Source organism: Merops nubicus, unplaced genomic scaffold (genome assembly GCF_000691845.1).
Source record: "Merops nubicus isolate BGI_N331 unplaced genomic scaffold, ASM69184v1 scaffold3193, whole genome shotgun sequence".
NCBI lineage: Eukaryota > Metazoa > Chordata > Aves > Coraciiformes > Meropidae > Merops > Merops nubicus.
This window is the reverse complement of record NW_008599378.1, coordinates 30,140-47,700: the sequence shown is the minus strand read 5'-3', so window position 1 is coordinate 47,700 and position 17,561 is coordinate 30,140. Positions and strand designations below refer to the sequence as shown.

At 46.8% G+C, this 17,561-nt stretch overlaps 1 protein-coding gene across 1 annotated transcript; it reads left to right on the top strand.

Moving 5' to 3' along the window:
- The first annotated feature begins 4,461 nt into the window (after positions 1-4,461).
- Positions 4,462-9,761, top strand: VPS18 (vacuolar protein sorting 18 homolog (S. cerevisiae)). Its single transcript, XM_008937341.1, has 4 exons — positions 4,462-4,597; positions 4,779-4,870; positions 5,406-7,276; positions 8,560-9,761. The coding sequence occupies exons 1-4, from the start codon at positions 4,485-4,487 to the stop codon at positions 9,286-9,288; spliced, it is 2,805 nt and encodes a 934-aa protein (XP_008935589.1). The 5' UTR covers positions 4,462-4,484; the 3' UTR covers positions 9,289-9,761.
- Positions 9,762-17,561: the final 7,800 nt, after the last annotated feature.

Genomic DNA, 17,561 nt, shown 5'->3' with positions numbered 1-17,561 from the left:
CCCCCGCCCCGCTTCCAGCCAGGCTCTGGGCGCGTCGTGTCCCCTCAGTGGAGCGCTAGGCCCGGTGCTGCCCGGCTGCAGGCCTGCTCCTGCCGTGAGCCCCTCAGCGGGGCGTGTGGTGTTCGGGGAGTCCCGCTGCGGGTGTCCTTGCTGGAAGGTGGGACACAAAGTGGCAGCTTATTAGCTGGGAGTAGGGCACGTGAAGCGGTGGGGAGTGCTTCCAGGAGAAGGTGTATCCCTGTGTGTGTGGCATAACCTTCATTTGCGGTTTGGTTTTTCCATCCTTTGCATGTGAAATGTTTTGACGCAGGGGACGCTCGATTCTTGATGAAGGTTAGGAGTGAGGCGGGTCATGCAAAGCTGAGGTGTTGTTTTTCTGTGGAAGGGCTTCGTGAGGCTATAGACCCTGCGTTGTGAAGTGGTGCCTGGTGGAAACGTGTGCATGAAGCAGCATGCATTCATAGTCACAAATTATAGCCAGACCTCAGCACTATTCTGTTCAGAGCTTTGGTAGCTGAGATCATCTCACCAGCTTGCTTCCCTTTTTTTTTTCCCCTTCTCCTTTCTGAGAAACCAAACTGTTGCCATATGCTGTGTGCACAGCTGTACCTGCATGGGGGGTGTTTCCTCACCCGGGGGCAGTTTACCAAAGACTTCATTTTTATAGAGTGGCTTCCTTAGGCTGACTGCATGATGGCAAGGCTGTGACTGAAAGAGCCAAGACAGCAATCTGTATTGCTACTAAACTTCTGTGTCAAGGCCTGTGAGGCTTTGGTGTATTCAGGGAGGTGTACAATCAATGTTCAGTAATGGTGAGGGGAAGCAAATGTCAAATGTTATTTTGTTGTGTAGTTTTAGATAAAGAGTAAGCATCCTGTTGTACAAAACACTGTTGGGACAAGCTGCGTTACCAAAAATAAATTTTCAAGGGGTCAGCTTTTCTTCTTGACTTCTGCAACACTGTCTCCAGTTGTAACTGAGAAATCTGCTCATTTGCTGACAAGGAAGTTTGGGAAACTGCTTCCTTGCAAAGGCGCAGCTTAATCAGGATTTTAATTAATCTTAAATCAGGCCACACTGGTAATTTTGCACTGAACTTGGGCTGGTAGAGGTTGTGGGTAATGTGAAGTTTAAGCAAGAACACCTAGTTTGACCCCCTAGGCCTGACTGATGTTGGTGAGCTGAGATCTTTGAACAGCTTGGAAGCTGCAAGGAAAAATGCAGATTTGCCCAGAAATCAGGGTGGGAAATGCTGTGGTGGAATCTTACCTGAGCAGAAGGTGCTGGGGTCAGGATGAAGGAGTGTGTGCTATAAAACAGACATCTCCTTTGTACAGAGAACTGTGAGTTAGGGAAGTTCCTCCATCTCCTGTTAGGGGTGCTGGTTAAAGTTAGTCACTCACTTTAGTGAGGATGATCCTACACCAGTTATAATTGTAATGGATGCAGTCCTAAAGAGTCTCTTCTGAATGCTGGGATCCAGTCCACTGGTTTGAACTATGAATTAAATAAACAAACCCCCACTCCAGCTCCAAACTGCCTGTGTGTAGGTGCTAGCTGGTCCCTTTCCCTCCTGTGCTTGGGTTTCCTGGCTGTGTCAGTCACACAATCATAGAATCACTAAGGTTGAAAGAGACCGCCAAGATTATCAAGTCCAACAGTACCATGACCACTAAACCATGTCCCAAAGTGCCACTCCTCATAAGATGTGTTCACCAGACCCCTCATCAGCTTCATTGTCCTCCTCTGGACCTGCTCCAGTTGGCCTTGTGGCAATCTGGAAAAATAAATGGATGTGACCTGGCAATCCTTCAGTGTGTGGGTTTTCCCCATCAGCATAATCCTTCCTTTATATATATACTTATATATTTATTGGTCAGCTGTGACATGGTGTGAATCAGCAGCTTGGGAGCTTTATCTGCGTGTTTTAAACCTCATCTCATACCAGAAGATTTAAACTGTGATGTTAAGGCTGCACGAGCTGAAATGAAGAATCTCTCTTTTGCTTAGCTGGAAATAAAGGAATGCACATTTGCATAAGTGGATAATGTTTAAGGTGTGGATCAATGTGTAATAAAACATGTGCTGAGCAAAAAGCTGCCTACTCAGAGTGTGGGTGCTTTGTCTGTTCTTGCATGTGCACTGTTGCTCTAAAACAGGAATCTGTAAGGATCCTGCAGCTGCTCTACTGCTGAGGCAGAGGCAAGGAGAAGACATTGGTGGAACAGGCAGCTCAAGGATTTGTGGAGTTAGCAGGCTGCTGTCCACCACTACGCTGCCTTTTTCAGCAGCAACAGGGCTGAAATTAGAGTTTTCCAGGATAATTTGGGGGAGGTTATGGGTATTGAATGTGCTTCAAAGTGGTGCTGTTATTCCCAGTCTGGAGAGTGGCAGGCCTATGCTCTTTAGAAGCAATCTGTTGCCTCTCAGATACAGCCCCTGGTTTAAGTTTCCATCTTCCTAGTTAGCTCCTTTGGCTGTGGATGGCCTCAACTTGCTATAGCTCTCCTCATTTTAACCTTCCTGTCCAGGCTCACTGCTGCATGGGTCTGTTTGCTTCCCAAGTCCTTCACTCATCCGTGGCGTTACCCTAGCAGTGTATCTGTCTTGCTGCCTAGCTGGAGGTGGTGTGGTCAGACTGAGCTTGTCTGCTGCTTTCTTTGTCAGAGTTATGCAAGGATTTGGGGCTGTGGGAAATTCAGGCACTGGGAAGGATTGTCTTAGGGGATAGATATGGATGAAACCTCGTGATGTTTGTGAACACACACACATTCCAGGATTTTGCTCATGAGTGTCATCACTTGTTCTTGGTTCTTTATGAATGGCTTCTTATTTTGCAGCTCACTGGCACCCGTGAGCTTTCTGTAGTTTTTTGTTTCCTCATAGGAAGACCATGAAGAATACTGTCCTCTTTTAGGAGTAAAACAGTGTGGTCTTTGCAAGCCTCATGGCTTTGGGTGCAGAGGTCTACCTGTCTTCAATGAAAACTAAGTCTGTCACACTGCTTCTCTGGGCTGCCACATGGTGTTACAGCTTCACCTGTCTTAAAAGCTTCTGTCTGTTGACCCCTTGCCCGTGGCTGGGCTTTTGCCTTTCTCATGGCCAAAGCTCCATTTGCCTCCTCAAAAGCCTCAACACTGTTTCCAGATGACAGCAGGCTGAGGCTGGAGGTCGACATGGGATGTCATCCAGAGGGACCTGGACAGGATGGAGAGGGGGGCCCACGTGAACCTCATGAGGTTCAACAAGGCCAAGTGCAAGGTCCTGAACATGGGCTGAGGCAATCCTCATTACAAGTGCAGGCTGGGGATGATGTGAGAGAGAGCAGCCCTGCAGAAAATGGAAAAATGAAAAGCTGGACATGAGCCAACAGTGCATGCTCACAGCCCAGAAGGCCAGTTGCACCAGAAGAATCAGAGCTGCATCAGAAGTGTGGCCAGCAGATGCAGAGAGGTCGTTCTCTGCCTCTGCTCTGCTCTGGTGAGACCTCACCTGAAGCCAGATGAGTGCCCAGCTCTGGAGCCCTGAACACAGCAGGGCCTGTTGGAGCTGGTCCAGAGGAGGGCCCCAGAAGTGATCTGAGGGCTGGAACACCTCTCCCATGAGGACATGCTGGGAGAACTGGGGCTGTTCAGCCTGGAGAAGAGAAGGCTCTGGGGAGACTTTATGGCAGCCTTCAGTCCCTCAGGGGACCAGGTCCAGCAAACACCAGGTCTTAGTTATTGTTTTGGCTCTAGCAAGTAGTTTGCACACCTTCCAACAACAACTGGAAAGCTGCAGTTAGGACAGTGTTATGGTTGGTAAAACAGGGTAATGGTGGAAGCTTCATTGGAACCTCCAGCTGTGTTCCCTGCAGCTAATAACCCAACAGACTTCTCTGTGTGGCTACAAAAAAACCCTGACATGGCTTTAAAAATAGCTCTTTCTTGTGAATGATGGACATCGAGTGTGGCAGGACATTCCATTCCAAAATGGAATAAGAGGAATATTTTTCAGTTGATGCCCCAGTGGTCTCCTGGGTAGCTGGTATGGGAGTGTCAAACCAGAGCCCTCTTTGTGTCTTGTGCAGTACCAGCTACTCTGTCCTGTCTGGAACAAATAAACTGCCAAGCAAGGAAAACAAATTACTTTGCCACTCTACTCTCATTTTGGGCTTTTTAGGCACTTCATGTGATGGTTTTGTGGCTTCCCCTGGAATTCTGTCTGCTTTCAGATTAATGCTTGTGACAAGTTTGCAGTTCTGTGGCAAGACAGTGAAGTGTCTTACTGCTGATCTTTCCTATTACACACACCTCTGTGTTCATGCTCCATGGAGTACACTCCCCATTCAGTAAAGCTCAGAGCAGGAGATGATTCTTCTAGTCTTTCAGGTTAGATTTTGATGGAGTGTGGGGTTGCTGTTGTGGGTTTTTGTCTTGCCTTGCTTTTAAGTTCTTTTCATGTTCTTTTCTTTAGGATATGTGAACGCACGACTGGAGAAGGAAATGCCAATATTTAACAAGCAAAGGATTGATTTTTCTCCTCCAGAGAAAATTAACAGCTTAGTGGTCTCCTCTAACCAGCTCTGTATGAGCCTTGGGAAAGACACCCTCCTCAGGTAATGCTGCCAGACCTAAGTTACACCTTGTTTTACCCTGCCTTTTTTTTTTAGTTAAATTGTTAGGGAACTAACATTTCCAAACTGGATAAGAAGCCATGAACTCTGTATGGAAAAGAGTGAGCAGTTAGGCCTATGTGAACTCTTGTTGGAAGCATGCTTTCATGGTTTCTCTTTGCAGGATTGATCTTGGGAAGCCAGATGAACCTAATCAGGTAGAGCTGGGACGTAAAGATGAAGCCAAAGTCTACAAGATGTTTTTGGACCACACAGGTGAGGCAATGGACTATGTATATTTACAGACAGTGCTTTTGAACTCTGAAACACATGTGCAATTAGGCTGTTCTGAGCAAGGCTGCTGAAACCAATAAAAGGAAATCTTTGCAGTCACCCTGTACTCTGTGTTCATACAAAAAATTTTTTAAAAGGACTGTAAAACATTTGCAGCTCACTGTAGCCCTGACTGATTTTGAAAAACAAAACAGAAGTTTGTAAAGAGATGATCTTATCTGTCACCACCTGCCAGGGCTAGGAGGGAGCTCTGGGAACTGAAATGGAAGAATACCTCCTTGCTGAAGCATCTGGGACTAGTCATTTAAGTTTGCAACATACGGGCTACCATTCCATGATTCTGATCCGGCGTGGAAATCCCCACGTTCCTATGACTGCCTGGGGAAGTCTTGGATGACTTATGTTGATATCAGAGCTTATCAAACGTGAGGATTAGAAGCCTCAGGAACTTGGCTTGCTTAGGCACAGTCTTAATTTATTCTCTCGTCCTGCTCCCCACCCCCTCTGCTGTTGGCAGGCTCTCATCTCCTGATTGCTCTCAACACCAGCGAATGCCTGTACCTGAACAGGAGCGTTCAGAAGGTGCGAGTGCTCTCCCGCTGGAAAGGCCACTTGATTGAAAGCGTGGGCTGGAACAAATTTCTTGGTTCAGAGACCAACACTGGGCCTATCCTGGTGGGGACAGCCCAGGGGCAGATCTACGAAGCTGAGATCTCTGTCAGTGAGGGAAGCCTCTTCAGCACTAACCCCGACCAGTACTTCCGACAGGTTTACACTCTGGAGGAGGAGTCGGGACCTGCCCCAGTCTGCTGCTTGGAAATTGAGCGAGGGATGGAAGGGAAATTTTTCATCATAGCCACAACTCGAAAGAGACTCTTCCAGTTTGTTGGCAAAATACCCGAAGGGACGGAGCAGCAAGGCTTCAGCTCCATATTTGCTCTGCATGCTGACCATCTGCCCAGCTTCCGGGAGTTCCCAGCCAACCTGGGTTTCAGTGAGATAGCCTTTTACACCCCAAAACTGCGCTCCAACCCTCGCTCCTTTGCCTGGATGATGGGAAACGGTGTTTTGTATGGTACACTGGATTACAGCCGGCCCGATTCCATCCTGAGTGATGAACGGGTCTGGGTTTATCCTTCTGATATTGACATAACTGTCAACAAGCCCATATCCATTGTACTGACCCAGTTCCACTTCCTGCTGCTGCTGCCTGATCGGGTGAAGGCTGTGTGCACTCTGAACGGGCAGGTTGTCTTCCAGGACCCGTTTCTGGAGAAGTTTGGCTTGCTGACACGCATGATCAAAGATCCCACAGTCCAGCAGATCTGGATCCACACTGAGAAGGTCGTGTTCCGTTACCACGTCCAGCGGGAGTCTAGGGATGTGTGGAAGATGTACATGAATATGAACAAGTTTGATTTAGCCAAAGAGTACTGTAAAGACCGTCCAGAGTGCCTGGATATCGTGCTGGCAAAGGAGGCAGAGCACTGCTTCCAAAACAAGAGGTACGTAGACAGTGCCAAATGTTACGCCCTCACCCAGAACTACTTTGAGGAGATTGCCCTTAAGTTCATTGAAGCTAAGCAAGAAGAAGCCCTGATGGAGTTTCTGATTAAGAAGCTAAGTAACCTGAAGCCATCTGAGAAGACACAGACCACCCTGCTGACCACGTGGCTGACGGAGCTGTACCTGAACTGGCTAGGTGTGCTGGAGGGAGATCCCTCCCAGAGAAATCTCTATTTGGATACACGGGAGAAGTTCCGCACGTTCCTCAGCAGCCCTAAAAACAAAGACTGTCTGTTTAATAACAGGGCCTCCATCTACGAGCTGCTGGCCAGCCACGGGGACACAGAGCACATGGTCTACTTTGCAGTCATCATGCAGGACTACGAGCGTGTCGTGGCTCACCACTGCCAGCACGACGAGTACGATGAAGCTCTAAATGTGCTGGCCAGGCACAGAGATGAGAAGCTGTTCTACAAGTTCTCCCCAGTCCTCATCCAGCATATTCCCAAGAAGGTGGTGGACGCCTGGATTTCTATGGGCTCCAGACTGGATGCCAGGAACCTCATTCCAGCCCTGGTGAACTACAGCCAGAGCGCCAGCACCCAGCAGATCAACGAAGCCATTAGATACATGGAGTTCTGCGTCTACCAGCTGGAGGAAACCCAGCAAGCCATTCACAACTACCTGCTGTCTCTTTACGCCTTGTGCCGGCCGGACTCGTTGCTGTCCTACCTGGAGCAGGCAGGAACCAGCCCCACCAGGATCCACTACGACCTGAAGTACGCCTTGCGCCTCTGCGCCGAGCACGGGCACCACCGCGCCTGCGTCCACATCTACAAAGTGATGGAGCTCTACGAGGAGGCCGTGGACCTCGCCCTGCAGGTACAGCTGTTCTGCAGCTTGCTTTGGACAGCTGAGTGTTGAGAGCAGCTGGACAGACCCATCAGTACAGGAGCTAAGTCTAGGACAGAAGTCTCCCATGTACTTCTGTCCTTTCACAGTTGCTGTAGGTAGACAGCTGGCTGTGACCTAATTGAAGGGAGGGGCACGGAAAGTACAGGAGGGAGTGCTGCCTGTCTTAGGCTCAGTCTCTAACATAAAATACTTTTAACATACCTGTGTTTTTGCAAGATTTGTACAGCTGCTCTTCAGGATTCTAATTACTTAGAGTCATAGAAAAGTTTGTGTTGGAAGCAACCTTAAAGATCATCTAATCCCAACCCCTCTGCTGCAGACAGAGACACCTCCCACTAGACCAGGTTGGACAAGGCCCCATCCAACCTGGTCTTGAACACATCCAGTGATGATGCGTCCACAGCCTCCCTGGGCAACCTGTTTGAGTGTCTCACCACCCTCATAGTGAAGAACTTCTTCCTAATTTCTAATCTAAATCTATCCTCTGCCGATTTGAAATCATTACCCCTTGTCCTGTCACTACAAGCCTTGTAAAAAGTCCCTCTCCAGATTTCATGCAGGCCCCCTTCAGATACTGGAAGGCCACAGTGAGGTCTCCCCAGAGCCTTCTCTTCCCCAGGCTGAACAACCCCAACACTCTCAGCCTGTCCTCATAGGAGAAGTGTTCCAGCCCTCTCATCATCTTTGTGGCCCTCCTCTGGACCTGCTTCAAGGGGTCCATGTCCTTCTTGTTGGGGGCTTCACAGGTAGTCACAGTACTCAAGATGGGGTCTCACAAGGGGAAGAATCACATGCCTCAACCTGCTGGCCACACTTCTTTTGATGCAGCCCAGGATATAGTTGGCTTTCTGGGCTGCACTCCTCAGGTTTCATGCTTCCTATTCCTAGCTGTGATAATTATTACAGAAGGAAGTCTTTGTCAGCTTGGTCTGACCTTTAGGGAGAAGCTGGCTCTTTTTCTATTGGCATTGCTATGTCTTTGCTGAAATGTGTGGCCAGCAAAGACACTCTAACATGGGTTTACCCTTTGTCATTCTCTGCTGGTCAGCAAGCAAACCTTCAGTTAGGAATGCTGGTGGAGAGGAGAGATGTTTGATGTGTGAACAAGGAGCAGGCCAGTAGTGCAGCCCTAGGCAGTGAGAGAAGTTTTCTCTGAATGCCTTCTATACTGGACAGCAGTATTTGGTGTTGGATGGTGGATACCCAAAGAGGGAGGCTTAATTCACTTTCCTTGTCCATCCAACTTCTAGGTGGACGTTGATCTTGCCAAGTCCTGTGCAGATCTCCCTGAAGATGATGAGGAGCTCCGGAAGAAGCTCTGGTTGAAGATTGCTCGCCATGTTGTTCAGGAAGAGAAGGATGTGAAGAAGGCAATGGCCTGCCTCTCCAGCTGTGCCCTGCTCAAGATTGAAGATGTTCTGCCATTCTTTCCAGACTTTGTCACCATTGACCATTTCAAGGAGGCAATCTGTAACTCCCTGGAGGACTACAACAAGCACATTGAGGAGCTGAAAAGGGAGATGGAGGAAGCCACACAGAGTGCCAAAAGAATCAGAGAGGACATCCAGGAAATGAGAAATAAGTATGGCTCTGTGGAGCCTCAGGAGAAATGTGCTGCTTGTGACTTCCCCCTTCTAAACCGCCCCTTTTACCTTTTCCTGTGTGGTCACATGTTCCACTATGACTGTCTCCTCCAAGCAGTTTTCCCAAACCTTCCTGCCTATAAGCAGGCAAAACTGGAAGATCTTCAGAAGAAGCTGGCAGCTGCCAGTCAGCCTTCTAAGGGCCACCATCGTCCCAAGGAGGCAGATACCATTAGCCTGGGGAAGGGGCAGCAGAGCAGGGAGCAGATCAAAGCTGACATCGATGACATTGTGGCTGCTGAATGTGTGTACTGTGGGGAGCTGATGATCCGGTCCATTGACAAACCTTTCATTGATCCCTCAAAATATGAAGAGGAGATGCAGAGCTGGCTGTAGTTGCCCAAATCTGCAGCTGTCAGCGTACCACCGAGTTCACAGCTTGTGAAGCTGCTGTGGTGGGGACATATCCTGCACAAACAGGAGCACAGTGGCTTCTGTGGGACTCCAGGGAAAAAGGAGTGGGGTCTTGTTGATTAGGATCACAGTCTTGCAAAAGGTGGGGGAGATACAGCTACAACTGTCTAAGAACTTGAACAATAGTTAGAGCTAACCCACTGGAATATATTTAGCAGATGTTTGCTGCTTGCAGTCCTTCTAGGGTTCTCAGTGTGAAGCTAATGGAGTGCCTTGTTGTCCAGAAGGCATTGTGAATGGCCTGTGATTTTTCTTCCCTGTTGTGTGGTCTTTGTTTTGGTGAAGACAAGCTTAAAGGGAAAGGTAGCAAAGAACACTAAGCAGTGTAGTCTCCATTCCTCACTTTCAAAGCTGGAACTGCTGTTTCCTTTTAGCTGGGAGTCTATAACCACATACAGGGAAAGAACATGAAAGGACAAATGCTCTTGCATATATGTTTTGTAAACATACTGTGACACACATGTTTCTACATGATGTAATGTAATGATGTGTATAGTTCTCAGGCAGGAGTGTCTCATAATATACAGAAGTAATTTGCCTGCAATTCAAGGTGTATGATTCTTTTTCTCACAAGCTCTATGGACAAGCACACACATTTGAATTTTCTCTAGGTACTGTTTCTGGCAGTACTTCCCAGTCTCCTCACTCTCAGCCCTTCCTCACTCTCTCCATCCTATTTCTACTCTTGACTGTCTTTCTATAGTGGCTCTTGGTTTTGCCTTCACCTCAACACTCTGCAAGCAGGAACACAGCCTGTTTGTGTTGTCCTGCTGTGGTCCTCTTCAAGTTGCACTGGAGCACTAGGTTAGAGATCTACTCACAGGTTCCCTCAAGAGGAGACCACAGAGAAGTTCTGTTGGTGTGAAATTTGCCTTGCTGTTTGAAACCAGGACCTTGTGACCTGGCAGTCTTTTGCCTTCCTCACAGTTTTTGCTGTTTTCTGGAGATGGCTGCAGGTCAGTGCTCCTGTCTGCTGCTCTGACTTGGAAAATTCTTCCCAGAAGGTGTTGAGCACAGGTGAGAGAACAGAGAATTTTCTTCAGCAATTTAGCAAGAGTTCCTTATTTTGGAAGAAATGAAAATTGTAATGAAGTTCTGCTGGTTGGAGCTGAATCACAAAGGTAATTGGCAGAAGAACAGAATAATCTAAATGAAAAATGAGGATTCTTTTAATTAAGGCAATAGAAAATACTGTCTCCTGAAAAATCTCTTTAGTTCTTGCACATGTGCTTGTCTTGAGTACCCCTCTCAATCTGCTACACTTACCCTGTTCATAAGGTTGTACAAATGGGTCTTGACATCACTGAAAGGGAATTTAAATTGGTTTCCTCAAGGAGTTAACCTAAGAATTTTGATAACTAATAGATAATACAACAATTGATATTTTATCTGTGTAAAATGACATGAGTAATAAAACCCAGAGCTGACAGTAGGAAGACTTGAGCTTTTGAAATCCTCTTTTCCCTGTCAGAACCACGGGCTGGGGAGCCTCATCACCACCTGCTGGAGTTTGTTGCTGGCTGATCAGGAGCCAGGGGTTCAGAAACTGCCTGTGCTGTTGTTTCCTTTGGCCTTTTGCTTTGAGTAAGTCAATGGGTCTGCCAGAAGAGTTTGTGATGAAAAATAAATGTGATGTCTTTTGAAGTTGAGCATTGAACCTGTTGTGAGTGGCTGCTCCTGAGTTATCACCTTTTCATGTAAGCAGTGTGATATTTGAAGTTTATGATGTCATTAAGAAGCAACAGTAGTCCCCCACCTAAACCAGTTTCTGGTCAAAGGCAAGTAGCTTTTTTTCTCCACTTTAGCAGAAGCATACCCATTCTGATGCAGGAAGGAATTTCAAGTTATTTTCTTTGAGATGTTCTTAATGCTTCTTTCATCTCTTCACTTTTGGGTTTTTACAGGATGCTTTCCTAGTATACTAGAATTATTATGGTCCTCCATTTTTTTCCTCTCATAGAATCGTTAGGATTGGGAAAGACCTCTAAGATCATCAAGTCCAACCCCCAAAACAACACTACCATGACCACTAGACATCTACATGTTTTTTGAACCCCTCCAGGGATGGTGACTCCACCACCTCCTTGGGCAGCCTGTTCCAGTGCCTGACCACTCTCTCAGGGAAGAAATTCCTCCTAAGATGCAATCTGTTAGTACTGCAGAACAGTCACATTGCTAAATGCTTCTGATGTGTTCTGAAGATTACCAACATTATTTGTTTACAGACATTCCAGAGAGATCTCATCCAGAATATTGGAGCAAGGGTATGTCTGGGAACTGAGGCACAGCAAGTAATTAAAGCCCCCTCAAGTCTTTGTGATGGAGTGATGGTGGAAGGCACCTCAGAAACCTCCTGATTCCAGCCTTAGGTATTAATATGTCACAGCTGACAGAACTAGAACTGGGTTTAGGCTTTTTATGGTGACTAGCACACACCACTGAGGGCTGTGGGCTTGTGCACTGGACACATACCCCACAAATCTGCTTCCTTTCTTTTTAGAAATCACAGTCCTTTGCTGTTTTTTAGTTGTGAATGAACAGTGTACCAGCTGTTAGAAATGGTGTAGCCTTGAACCTTGTCCTTGTCTGCCTGAAGAGCCTCAACCATTCAGTGTAGTTAAGCTGGAGACCAGTGTCACCAAAAGGTGGGTGGGAGCCTCAGCCCTGTGTAACCACAACAAACACCTGTAGCTAGATTTACACCAAAGAAATGGAGCTGTGCAGGAAAGGCCTAAAGCAAACTTGTCCCTCCTACCTCACCTCCCCTGGTCTCCAAGCCAAGGGCTTTGGGAGATGCTGTGAGGCAGCAGAGAGAACAACGAGTGTGTGTTACAGGAGACCTTGTAGAAAATTCAGGATGTGCTTGCTGTTGGCCTCTGTCTTTGGAGGCAGCCAACAGACCCCAAGGACTGTGTGTTTTGTCTGCTTTCTAAAAACAAACCGCAGGGCTGGATATTGAGGAAGGCAAATTCTCAGCAAGCCACTAGATGTCATTGCTGTCCATTTAAAGACTGAGGTTTGCTGCAGAGAAGCTAAAGGTGTTCTCTAGCAGAAGAAATAAACGGTACAAAACAACAAGGAACTAAGGTTCTCAGTGTCTTGGGAGGGGGGAGATGGAATTGTAGTTATTGGAGGCAAAGACACTAAAAAAAATTGTTTCTTACTAAAAGGCAACTTCACAGATCACTGTTTTTCAGGTTTTGAATATCAAAAGCTGGATTTACTCTGTTAACAAATGGGTATCAGTCCTCTTTTGTTTAATTGCATTCTCCTGCAAGTTCCTACAGACCTAACTTATGCAGTAAACTGCAGAGGGATCATCCCTGGGCTTGGAGCTGCAATGTCTGGTAGCCTGGGGTCTGGCCTTTTTTGTTTGCTTAAACAAAATTGTTTGGGCATAATCCCAATAAAGGGGCAAGTGGGAGTAGGAACATCTTGTACTCCCTGAGAATTAGATTAGTTTGACTCAGAGTGTAGTCATGTATTAGCACATAGTTCTTGGCAGGGGTAGTTCTCATTCACTGCTGCCCTGTCACTGTCAGCCTCTACAGGTCTATATTTACAAGTCCAAATTCTACCTTGTAGTGGGAATTCATGGAAAGTCTCTTGCTCCTTGCATCATCCAACAACCCTGTGCTGAGCTGTGGGATGACAGACTGTGGAACTGTGATATTGATGGACCTGTACTTCTCACATTGAGGTGCTGAAGGAATAAAAAGAAGCTCATTTCCTTTGGAACAGGAATTTTTGTAAAATAGAAGACCTTAGGGCATGGAAGTGGAACATTACAGGAGTGCTTTAAATTTGCAGTGACTTGTGTATGGGTTCAGCTCCTAAACTCTCTGTGGTTTCTGATCATGCCCAGTCCAGACTTTACATCTTATGATCTTCATGCCCTTCCTGTGATTTTGGAGACTCTTGATACTTCCCCACAACTTGGTGTTTGTTTTTTTTTCACTACCAGATCTCATGGAAAGGCACTGGGCTACATATTTGGGGTATGAACTTTAAAGCAACCTGGCCTGCAGCTGCTTTCAAGTGGAAGAAGAGGAGAAAAAAATGAAACAAATCTGTTAGATCTACCTGTTGAAACTAGTTGGGATGGAAAGAAAAAGGAGTTAAGGTGTTTCCTCTCTGTAATGGCCAGAGGTATTGGAGGCAGCTTGGGTAAGACTTGTTGCTTAGGAACAGGGAAGCTACAGGAGCACTCTAAGGTTACAAGTACAGCTCTAACTCATCCTACAGACTCTTTTTGTCATGTGGGGCAGTTCAGCAGAGGACAGTTTCCAACTTGGAGCAAGTCAGTATTGGGTCCAGACTTGCTGCAGTGCTTCACAGTTCATAGGATGGTGGTTGTAGAGCTGTTTTAGCTCAGCACTTGAGCTGCAGAGTTTGGCTGATGTGGGAATAAGCAGAGCTGATGTGTGTGTACAGTATCAGGCTGTCTCACTGCACTGAGATTTCCATCATATGCTTCCAAACACCACATAAATGCCCTTATTTTATAAAGGGGTGTACAGGCTTGGGGTGGTGAGCTTGAGCAAGAGATGCCCACCAAGCCACTCTGTCACCCTTCCCCTTTCTTCTCCCTCCTCTGCAGAGCAAAAGGGGAAAGGAAAATAAGATGGAGACAAAACCCCTTGTGGGTAAAAACAAAGGCAGTTAATTGGAAAGCAAAGGCAAGGAATGCTGCATGTGGAAGCAAAGAGTAAAAAAACCCAAAGATTTATTCCCTGCTTCCCATCCCCAGGCAATGTCTGGCCCCTTCCTGGGAAGCAGGGCTCCAAAACGTGTAGTGGTTGCTCTGGAGGACCAAGGAGCTCCCTCCCCACTTGTACTGGCTGTACAGTTGAGCTGAACACAAATGGCACAGGATATCCCTTTGGTCAGTTTGGGTCAGCTGTTGTGTTTGTTCCCCCAAAGCTCCTGCCCCCCTATCCCACTGGGGGGGAATGTTAGACAGAGCCTTGGTGCTGTGCGAGCACTGCCCAGTGGGAGTCACACCATGGGTGTTACCAACACCCTCCTAACTCCCAACACACACACCCTGCACCAGGAGGGCTGCAGTGGGAAAATCAACTCGGCCAGACCCCAAACAAGGCTGTACCTGTCAAGTAGCAATTTTGGTATTTCCCTACTTTGCAGGAGTTGATGCATTCCTACTATACTTCCGTGTTGGCTGTAGGCTGGGTCATCTTCAGAAGAGGATTTGTTCTAGCTTTTGTTGGTTTAACACACAGTTTGTTTGCTTCATCTGGAAGGGAGAATAGTTCTGGTAGAGGTTACTGTGATGGAAGTGTTCAGGAGAAGCTGAACCACAGCCTCCCCCTCTTTCATGGTCCATATTGAATGATTCATTGCAGGTGATGGCTTCTCTGAAAAGGATTGAACAACTGCTTGTGGCATCCAACAGCACGTATGCTTCACTTCATGCAGCTGAAATCAAAGTGCTGGTCACTCATGGACGTGAGCTTTGGAATACAGCCTGAACTTGGAGGCTGCTGGACTCAACATCTGTGGTTTCCAATTAGTCAGTTATTCAACAGTTGGTTTTTTTTAATCTCTTTGTGTGTACATAGTGAATATATTTTCTGATAAATAAAAGATTACTGTGGAATTGGATTCATAAGGAAGTTTTTCCTATCTCTAGGTTCTTTTCCCAGTTTATTAAAAACAAGGTATACAGTGTGATTTTCTCTGGGAGTAGATCTGACATGTTTTGATGCCTAATGTTTCAGCTCTGTTCCTCTCTTCTTTTCACACACAAGGGTGTTTATATTGGGTCGATGCCTTTGGATGAATTAGGAAGGTCACAGATAAAAGGAACACTGAGGGTGCTATGTTAGTTTTCTACGACTTTTCTCTGCAGACTCTACATGATAATCATTAGCAGCTGCCTTGGCTGTTTTTGATGGATGCCCTGTGCTTTTCACCATGTGAACCAGATACTTATTCTCTGGGAGAATAAGAGCCTCTGAAGGTGCAGGTAGTCAAAAATTCACAGAATCACAGAATGTTTGGGTTGGAAGGCACCTCCAAAGACCATCTAGCCCAACCCCCCTGCTATAAGCAGGGACATCTCCAATGAGATCAAATTACTCAGGGCCTCATCAACCCTGACTTTGAATGTCCTCAGGACTGGGGCCTCCACCACCTCTCTGGGCAACCTATTCCAGTGGTCTGTCACCCTCATATTGAAGAACTTTTTCCTAATGACTAACTTAAATCTGCCCTTTTCTAGCTTAAAGCCATTCCCCCTCATCCTGTCACTCCAAACCCTTGTGAATAGTCCCTCCCCTGCTTTCTTGTAGGCCCCTTGCAGGTATTGGAAGGTCACTATAAGGTCACCCCGGAGCCTCCTCTTCTCCAGGTTGAACCACCCCAACTCTCTCAGCCTGTCTTCATATGAGAGGTGCTCCAGCCCTTGGATAATTTTTGTGGCTCTCCTCTGGACATGCTCCAACAGCTCCACGTCCTTCTTGTGCTGGGGGCTCCAGAGCTGGACACAGACTCAGGTGAGGTCTCCCCAGGGCAGAGCAGAGGGGCAGGATCACCTCTCTCCATCTGCTGCCCACGCTGCTTCTGATGCAGCCCAGATTTGATTGGGCCTCTGGGCTGCTGCTGTGCATTGGTGGCTCATGTCCAGCTTCTCATTGATTAGTACCCCCAAGTCTTTTTCCAGTGGACTGCTTGTCCACTCCAAGCCTGTATTGGTAATGTTGGTTGCCCCTCCCCAGGTGCAAGACCCTGCCCTTGGTCTTGCTGAACCTCATGAGGTTCACCTGAGCCCACCTCTCCAGCCTGTCCAGGTCCCTCTGGATGACCTCCTGTCCCTCTGGCATGTCAGCTGCACCTCCCAGCTTGTTATCATCAGCAAACCTGCTGAGACTGCACTCAGTGCTGCTGTCAGTGTCAGTAATGAAGGTATTAAACAACACCATCCCAGTACAGGCCCTTGCGGGACCCCACTTGTCACTTCTAGACATTGAGCCATTGACCACTACTCTCTGTGACTATCCAGCCAGTTTCTTATCTACTGAACAGGCCACCCATCAAACCCATCTCTCTCCAGCTTACAAAGGAGGATGTTATGGGGGATGGTGTCAAAGGCCTTAATCAATTCAAGGTAGATGATGTCCACAGCTCTTCCCTTGTCCACTGATGCAGTTACTTCATTGTAGAAAGCCACCAGATTGATCAGGCAGGATTTGCCCCTAGTAAAGCTGTGCTGACTCTTGAATCACCTCCCTGTCCTCCATGTGCCTTAGCATTCTTCTAGGAGGATCTGCTCCATGATCTTCCCAGGCACAGAGGTGAGGCTGACAGGGCAGCAGTTCCCAGGTTCTTCCTTTCTAACCCTTTTTAGAAACAGGAGTGATGTTTCCTTTCTTCCAGTCACTAGGGACCTCACCTGACTGCCAGGACTTTTCAAATATTATGGACAAACAGATATTATTGGTCTATGGTTAATTAACATGGTTCTCCAAAATAGCTATTGTCCATTTTTTTTTCATATTGCCTCTCAAGATAACATTATTATGTATAGCTGATCTAAATAAAATTAATTTTTTCCCCCTATTTATTATCTAAATAATATAATATGGCCTTCTGGGGAGAAAAGCACTTCCCTATGCTCTGCAGTAACACTTGCCTGCTTGCCCAGTTAACGAGTAACTAGGACCATGTCATCTTCCTGCTTTGTTCTTCTGCAAGGTTGCTGATGGTAATCCTCAGTAGGCACTCCAAAGACTTGCAGCATTTCCAAAGCCCAAAGTATTTTAGTACAAGAAACATCTAAAGGGAGCAGAATGTACTGAAACCCATTCCATAATAAGCCAGAATTCTTTGTTCTTTCTCACTACAAATTTTCAGCAGTAAGTGTAAACTAATGTAATATTTTAAAAATTTCTTCAGAGTTCTCAAGGAACACATGAGGGACAGAAATGTCCTCTTGCCATGAGCTTGAGTGGGTGCAGATCAGTTCACGTGGACTTCTCTGCTTATAAGTAGCATCTTCTTAAATTTGTTGTTGGCTGTTGATTGAGAAATGTCTTGTGCTTCTTCATCTACCTACTCTCTGTACACAGGCAGTTCTAGGAGACTGAAGGGGAACAATGTATGGAAGTATTCAGCAGTCCATGAGTCTGGCAATAGCTTCTTTCCTGGTGATTCTAAACCAGAGTTTGTTCCCTGAA